This window comes from Haliotis rufescens, unplaced genomic scaffold (genome assembly GCF_023055435.1).
Source record: "Haliotis rufescens isolate VD_foot unplaced genomic scaffold, xgHalRufe1.0.p SCAF_15, whole genome shotgun sequence".
In the NCBI taxonomy this organism is placed as follows: Eukaryota; Metazoa; Mollusca; class Gastropoda; order Lepetellida; family Haliotidae; genus Haliotis; species Haliotis rufescens.
This window is the reverse complement of record NW_025963835.1, coordinates 33377864-33386885: the sequence shown is the minus strand read 5'-3', so window position 1 is coordinate 33386885 and position 9022 is coordinate 33377864. Positions and strand designations below refer to the sequence as shown.

General features: G+C 44.1%; 1 protein-coding gene across 19 annotated transcripts in view; it reads right to left on the bottom strand.

The window, feature by feature from the left end:
- Positions 1 to 3576: 3576 nt before the first annotated feature.
- Positions 3577 to 9022, bottom strand: part of LOC124132061 (lysine-specific demethylase 2A-like) — a 51266-nt gene continuing 45820 nt past the window's right edge. For 6 of the 19 annotated variants that reach the window (XM_046495673.2, XM_048396487.1, XM_046495675.2 and 3 more), the window contains one exon: positions 3577 to 6599. In XM_046495673.2, coding sequence (XP_046351629.2) covers positions 5358 to 6599 — 1242 coding nt within the window. In that variant the 3' untranslated portion in view covers positions 3577 to 5357. The remainder of the gene's footprint in view (positions 6600 to 9022) is intronic. The other 13 variants (XR_007221085.1, XR_007221084.1, XR_007221075.1 and 10 more) reach the window with 13 other exon arrangements.

The following is a 9022-nucleotide window of genomic DNA, read 5'->3' as shown; positions in this document are numbered from 1 at the left end:
AGACCTGTACATGAATCAAATGAACACATGCAACAAACATTTGCTGCTACCTATAAAATCTGAAAACTTATGAAACAAAGAAATAAAAGAGGAAAATGTCCTGTACAGTGGATACATGCATTAGTATTGAAGGAAATTATTTTTTCTACAGCCATGGATGGAGGTCACAAGCACCTATCACATTACGGCTGAGAAATTCCGCACATGACATTATGTTTTAACTCACTCTAATTGTCTCCATGGTGATACAACTAAACTACAGTATTAAGTAAGGATAAGATTTAAGGATGAACAACTTCTTCACTACAATTAGGAGCAACGTTTGGTGCAGGTTCTAACACCGTTAGTTACACTGGAGTGGTGAGTGAGTGAGTTGGGTTTAACAGCTTTTAACAGTATTCCAGTTATATCACGGCGTGTCAGCTTAAGGTGTGAGGAAAGCCCGAAGTGATGCAGGTCTAAGACGTTTACCACTTCGGTGAAACCCACGAGCACGGGTATGGTGCTGACAAACCTAGAAACATAATCGGGGCGAACCGGGATTCGAACCCACAATCATAGGTTTCTGGCGTGCCCAAGGGACGCAACTCTGCACAGCGAATCGCGGCACTTAGACGACTGGACCACCCGTGCCCCCTAATGTGGGAGGAAAGCCCTAAGTGATGCAGGTCTCAGAAACCCACGAGCACGGGTATGGTGCTGACAAACCTAGAAACATTATTGGGGCGAACCGGGATTCGAACCCACTATCATAGGTTTCTGGCATGCCCAAGGGACGCAACTCTGCACAGTGAATCGCGGTGCCTTAGACGACTGGGCCACCCGTGCCCCCACTGGAGTGGAGAAGCCTGTTAAGTACACAAAAGGGTAGTAAACATATTGAGCGGTGAAGTCAGTAATAACAAGCGTTCACAGCGTTTACTACCCTTGTGTACACAGCAGGCTTCTCACCCCAGTGTATACATCTGATATCTACCCTACTGTTTAAACACTGCATCCTACCTGTATATATACATCACTTGCTTGATAACGGTGTTAGAATCTACACCGAAACATCGCTCCTAATTGTAATAAAGAAGTTGTTCATCCATATATCTTATCCTTACTCCAACTTCTAAATGCCTGTCCAAGAAGTCAAACTACAGTATCTCGACTTGGTGCAGATAATGTTGGTTGTAAACTGAACAAAACGGTAAAGGATCATGTATATTTTGGGGATGTTTTAATAAAATTATGTGCAGTCTTTCTTTGTACAAAAAAATATGCCCCAAAATATTCATGATCTTGTAACTTGTTTTGTTCAGTACTGATCCATGACGTTTGCATATTTCGATATTTAGGCATATGGCAAATATATTAATTAAATGTTACTATTCTGTTATTTTTATGACAATCTATAAGAATAAGGTTCATTGTGACTTGTCAGCATTGAATTACACTATAACATTACACAAAAAATCTCTTTCTAAACAATTGAAATAAGTGTTCCTTAAAGGGATGAATTCTGTTCATTCTTCAAATCGAGTTTTTGGATCGTGAATATTTTTGGATATGTTTTGTATTGACTCCGCACACAATTTTATTAAAATATCCCAAAAAATATTTATAATCCCCTGGTTTTTTTGTTACACATTTTCTTCTATTATTGATGACAGTCCTGTCCAGAGAAGCTATAGACTATGTACAAAAAAAAAAAATCCCAACAGCCTATAAGGTGCATCATCAGATGGCAGAGTCTTTTCTATGGCCTGTTTCTGTACATCTATATAATAAACGAAATATCCCACCTGCTGGCTGCTGAAGAAATCGTTCAAGGATTGAGTGAGCGATTTGGGTTTAACACTGATTAGTAGATGTCATATCATGTGAGATGCAGGTCTCAAGACGGTTTCCACTCTGGTACAACCCACCAGCACAGGTGCTGACAAACCAAGAAACATAATCGGGGCAAACCGGGATTCGAACCGATCATGCCATGCCATGTGGCGCAACTCTGCACAGTGGTATGCAGCCTTCCACGACAGGGGCCATCCCTGCTCCCTCATGGCTGTGTTTGTTTGTTTGTTGATTAACGCCGCACTCAGCAATATTTCAGCTTTATGACGGCGGTTATGAGGTATGTTTAAAGGAATGAGACATTTAATTGAATGTTTTCCAATGAATCTATATTTAGCAAATAACCCTGCTGGGCTTACCCTTTTCTTTGAAGCCCACAATAAAAGCAAAATTTGCAGATCTGACCTTGCACCTTAAACGAACATCATGCCGTCTAAAGTGCTCTGCGATGTGTCACCATGCTGCCCCATGTTCATGATAATATAAACAATAAATAAGAGTGATAACCGATATGGAAAAAAAAGACCCGAATAAATACTTCAGCCCAGACATTGAGTTAAACATGCTGGTCAACAATTTTGTGATATACCGGTACCCGTTCTGCTAACTGTGGTGGTACATAGTTTCGAAAATGTAACTCAGTATGGCGGTGAGGTAGTCTAGTGGTTAAAATGTTAGCTTGTCACGCTGAAGGTCTGGGTTCAGTTCCCCACATGGGTACAGGGTGTGAAGCACATTATTGCTGTTCTTTGCAATAGTATTGGTAAAATTAGTGCAAAGCTTACTTACTGTACAAAATGCAATGATGCAAGTGAGTGGGTTTTATGCTGCTTTTAGCAATATTCCAGCCATCCCAGAGGACACCAAGAATGGGCTTCACACCTATGGGAAGAATCAAACCCAGTCTTCAGTGAACCACTCGGCTAGCCCGTATTCCCCCAACTCTCTATGTCACTGTTGGTCTGCTTCATCCATTTCTTCTTCTGGCTCGTTGTTTTCAAGACATGAGATGAGTCCCAAGTCTGGAGGCTCAGTTCTACTTGCAGTGACTCTCCCTTGTTGCTTTCGACACAGTCCGCAGTCTAAATGATCAGTTCTACTCGCAGTGACTCTCCCTTGTTGCTTTCGACACAGTCCACAGTCTGAACGATCAGTTCTACTAGCAGTGACTCTCCCTTGTTTCTTTCGACAGTCCACACAGTCCGCAGTCTGAATGATCAGTTCTACTCGCAGTGACTCTCCGTTGTTGCTTTCGACACAGTCCATAGTCTGAACGATCAGTTCTACTCGCAGTGACTCTCCCTTGTTGCTTTTGACACAGTCCACTGTCTGAATGATCAGTTCTACTCACAGTGAATCTCCCTTGTTGCTTTCGACACAGTCCGCAGTCTGAATGATCAGTTCTACTCGCAGTGACTCTCCCTTGTTGCTTCCGACACAGTCCACACAGTCTGAAGGATCAGTTCTACTCGCAGTGACTCTCCCTTGTTGCCCTTCGACACAGTCCAGTCTGAGGGATCAGTTCTACTCACAGTGACTCTCCCTTGTTGCTTCCGAGACAGTCCACACAGTCCACAGTCTGAGGGAATCAGTTCTACTCGCAGTGACTCTCCCTTGTTGCTTTCGACACAGTCCATCCACAGTCTGAATGATCAGTTCTACTCGCAGTGACTCTCCCTTGATGCTTTCGACACAGTCTGAACGATCAGTTCTACTCGCATATACTCTCCCTTGACTCTCCAGTCCACAGTCTGAATGATCAGTTCTACTCGCAGCACACAATCACCACATGTTCACCGCACCTCCATCACCCAGTGTATCACATCCTTCTATCATGATACAAACCCTGGACCCACCCTAGGAGAGATTCACATGTGAATGGATATCCCCATCTCAATGCCAAATTTCTCTTGCATGATTGTAATTTGAATGGATGGCTATTTTTAACATGTCAACTGAAATCAACAAGAAGCACTGTTACAAATGGGTATTTATCATAATAAAACGGACAACACTATTTGAGGATGGTCAACTTCAGTTCTGAACGTTTCATGCCAACATCCAACAACAATATAGCATTCATCCACCCACATCGTCATTCTGTATCAAAACATCCATCCACTGACAAGGCCTTCTGCAAAATGGACACTCCCCTCACCTAACTTGGCTTCCCAACATGGCCCCACACCTCACGCGGCCTCCTTAACAGCGACATGCTATGTCTAAGCTGGGAGTGTCACGCATCTACATCTCACACTGCCTCCCCAACACAGCTGTCCCACACAGTGTCACATATCTGCACCTCACAAGGCTGTCCCACAGAGCGTCACTTATCTGCACCTCACACGGCCTCCCCAACATGGCTGTCCCACAGAGTGTCACATATCTGCACCTCACAAGGCTGTCCCACAGAGCGTCACTTATCTGCACCTCACACGGCCTCCCCAACATGGCTGTCCCACAGAGCGTCACTTATCTGCACCTCACACGGCCTCCCCAACACGGCTGTCCCACCTCACACAGCCTCCCCAACACGGCTGTCCCACAGAGTGTCACATATCTGCACCTCACAAGGCTGTCCCACAGAGTGTCACATATCTGCACCTCACAAGGCTGTCCCACAGAGTGTCACATATCTGCACCTCACAAGGCTGTCCCACAGAGCGTCACTTATCTGCACCTCACACGGCCTCCCCAACACGGCTGTCCCACCTCACACGGCCTCCCCAACACGGCTGTCCCACAGAGCGTCACCTATCTGCACCTGACACAGCCTCCCCAACACGGCTGTCCCACAGATTGTCACATATCCACCTTGCACGGCCTCCCCAACACGGCTGTCCCACAGAGTGTCACATATCCACCTTGCACGGCCTCCCCAACACGGCTGTCCCACAGAGTGTCACCTATCTACACCTGACACAGACTCCTTTCCACCCAGTGGCCTCACCTCACAAGGAAACTGTATACGGATGTGTCCATCTCGTGCACTGCTGGAATGAATCTGCGTCCTCTGTTCACAAGGATTCTTACCAAAAGAAAACTAAAGTAACCTGTCACCCGCATCAGATCTAAATATCTCACTCAGTCTGTCTCCCCTTACAAGGATAATCCACTCCGAAATCAAAATTATTATATCAACATGACCTGAGTCCAAACCCTCACTTTCCTCCCACCACTATTATAGTTTAAATCTGTTTAGCACAACAGGATCTATATTTGGCATCTGTGACACAAGAAGTTAATTTTCATCGAGCAAATTAAAGAAATTGGGGCAATTTATTTTTTCCATTTTATTTTTTTTAATTTTGTCAAATGGTCACTCCCATCATTGTGTGATACACAGAATATATCACCATTAAGACAAATAATATCAACATTTAAAACTTGATTTCAGACTGTACCCTACCCTCTGCTCTAGCCATCACTGGCTTCACGCTATACATTACCCTCCTACACCATTGCCGGTCTCAACACCACTGGCTTCACGCTATACATTACCCTCCCACACCATTGCCTGTCTAACCATCACTTGTGTCAGGCGTGGTGATAATCATTTTATCCACCTGTACGGAGAGCTGATGGCAGATGTAGGAATCCACAAACTTTTGACATGCATGCCGTGTGACTTTCGGACAGCCGTGAAACTTGACGGTCTCCAGTTGGGAGCATGCTTTCAGGAAGTGAAACACGTGATCCGTTATCTGCAGACATCCTGAGAGGTCAAGCTGTTTCAGCTTGTTCATCAAGGGACTGTCCCTCTTGGTCAGCGCCACCACGGTGGCATTGGTCAGCTGGACGCAGTAGCTCAAGTTCAGGCTCTCCACGTTGTGCATGTGCTGCAATAGGATCTCAATTGATTGGTCAGTAACCTCAGTTCCAGCCAATGACAGCGTGTGAACCTTGTGGAGGCGGCTGATGACCTTGAGAGCAGGCTTCCTGTCTGCTGGAGGAAGGACAAGGTCGCGGAAGGAGTCCTCGCTGAGTCCGACGGCCCAGTTGAGGGAGAGGGAGCGTAGGAGGGGGCAGGAAGAGGAGCAGAGGCCGCCAATAGTTCCCCATGACAGATACGACAAGTCAAGATGGTGGAGTTGAGGCAGACGAACTACGAGCCAGGATAACTGTTTAGGGGTCATGACACTCCGTGCCAGGATCAGAGATTCCGGCTGTCGACGAACAATCCCCACCAGGTGGCTCTGTCGGATTCGTGTCTGTCGCAGATCGATCTCCTTCCACAGACATCGGTTGATGCACCACCGATTCCACGTCTTACACACACACAAACACCGGGCTAAGTCGCCCAAATCCAGTTTCTTAAACACACTCATCCACATCTGGCGCTTGAGAACATGGACGTCTCCCGTGTCCAGCTCCACTGTATCTGCTGGCGGTGGGATTGGCGCAGGACGTACAACATATCTGTTAATCACTACCCGTAATTCCTTATCACACACAGGACCTGCTCCATCCCCACGTCTTGACCTTGACCCTGAAAACCCAGCCGGCTGATCAGGATTCTGACCTTCACCTCTGTCGGATGGGGGATTGGACCTTTCATTCGATCGGTCCCTGTTTGAACCCTTTCCCTTTGGTGATTTGTTCTGATGGCCACTTGACCCTTGACCTCCACCATGACAGCCTCGCTTGGCAGGCGATGTCTGCAGCTGACCCACACCTCTGTCCTGTCCACGACCAGCCGTCTTGAAGAAGCGAGGCCGTAGTTTGGTGCGGGAGGCGGCCATGATGCGAGCTCGCGTGCGGCCCTGTAACGACAAGGAACAGGCGTCGGTGTGGTGGACACAACATGAACATCAACACAGCACATTAACAGGACAGGGTCAAGGTCAAGTCTTCTGGCTGGTGCTGCTGAAAATCTTTACTCCAAACTTCCAAAAAGTCAGAATGTATTAATCATGTGTTCAAACAATATAGTGTGTTGTATTATTGAAAGTTCACATTAATATTGAGTCATTTTGTTAATTGATAGTCTTGAATTGCAAGTTAAGGGAAAAGACTTTCTGAAATTGAAATTTGAATTTTTTGTCTCGGAGTTGTAACCTTTTCTGTAATGGAAGAAAGGTGAAAATCTTCAAGTTTCAGGTGAGGCTTAAAAGAAAAACTGTTGTTGCTTTTCCACTAGTTCTAGTGTTCTGAACTGGCAGTACTCTGACAGGGACTCTGGGAAATGAAAACAAAGCCTGGAAGTCAATGTTAAGCTTTATTTCCTGGTGAATTAGAAACCTGTGAAGCAATAAAATAAATATCTACAGGATTCACTTTCATTGAACATTGTCAAATCAGAACGAACGACTTTGGGGCCGAAGATCAAACATGAAGTGTACAATCACTCATTAAGATACTTAAGGCTAAAAACAATATGGTGGCTATCAGGCACAAACTGCATTGGTTAAATCAGACGCTGCCCAGTATCATAGATCTGCCCCACGATAAACAATGGAACGTGTGACAGATGATGCGGAACATGTGACAGATGATTCGGAACATGTTTCCCCCGAGGGGCCACACCACCACAATTTTCTACTTTCTGCCTGTCAACAAATTGTTTTCTTCCTTTCTTCCATCAACGACATAACCCATCAAATTAATCTATGCATTTGCCTGTGTCACATTTCAGTGTTATCTAGGGTTTAATACTGTAGATTTCTGGGATAATTGTTGCTATGGTAACCTACTATTTGCATCACTAACAGTGCTCACTAAAAAAGTTATAAAAAAATCATTTTGATCATACACCATAAAAAAGACTCTTTCATCTAATTTTAAACCTAAATTACAAAATGGAAACATTTCTTTCAATTGAAACTTAGTTTACAAATTGTTAATATAGTTAATGATTTTGATGGATTGTTAACTTTAAGCTGCCAATCATATGAAACTAAGTTTCATCGCCATCTGCCCATTTACTGACTAACTGCTGCCCAGTGAGTTGGCTTTTCATATCACTTCTTGTTTAAAAAATCCCGAACACATAAGATTTTTTCTGTGATAAAAAATGTTTGACAACCTTTCATTTTTTAAATAGCAAATATTTCTATTTACAAGAAAACACATGATTAAAGAAAGTATTTTACACATTTCAAGCAGTATTGATACAATAGCCAATCACCAAATTAGGTACATCAATTCTGATAATAAAGTGAACTTGGCCCTGAAACAAATACTGTTAGAATTAAATAAAATATTAGAGAAATGTTAATATTTGATAGTGAAATATTAAGAGTCTCTAGTTCTCCCGACCTTGCGTGTTCAGAAATCACTTTTTGAAATAATTTCTGCTAGACACTTCGTATATCAGAGGCCATGACAAAAGCTGTTAAGCCGTGTTAAAATCCCTCCAATTTTGACAATAAAATGACCTCTTCTACTGTAACAGACCAAGAGGTGACACTTCATACCAGTAATAGTAGTTTCCTATGTACCATCGTACCTGGCTCAAGACAGTGTATGCATTGCGAAACTGTACACCAACAAATTGTTTGTAAAATTATTTCACTTACATATACTCCCCCCCCCCCCCCCCCCCCGACTTGAAGAAACATTGACATCTACCATTATGAAATAGGTGTAAGTATCGCAATACCGGTACACACTGGAGCCAGGTCCCATGATGCATCTGTAGTTTATTGCCCCCCAGGTAAAAAAACACAATAAACATTATCAAACACAGCGGAGGAATGCAGGTGGTATCAGCGTTATCATCACACTCAGGTCCACGCTGTCAAACTGGTGGTCAATAGCGTGAACACCACCTGACTCGGTGCAGATAAAGGGACAATGTCCGCCAGAGTGAGAGGGTGTATTCTGGGTACTGCCCAACTCTGTCCATATGAAGCTGACATTGTGTTCATCCAATCTCCCAGAGTCCTTGTACACTACTCAGGCTGATGATATGGGCTGGAACGGTACACACCGTTGAGATATGGCTCATATCTCGTATCTCGTATCTCGTAGTCAGGATAAGTTGTCGGGGATGCAAACGATAAAACGGGAAAATAATGACACTGAAACTGGTTTGAAACCTCTTGCTCACACAAAAGAAAAACGTCATTAAAACTTCTTTTCCTATTTTCCAGCATTTGATCATTGCAGCCCCAACTCACTCACTCACTCACTCACTCACTCACTCACACATATAATTGCATCATCTTCTATTGAGGCCCAACTT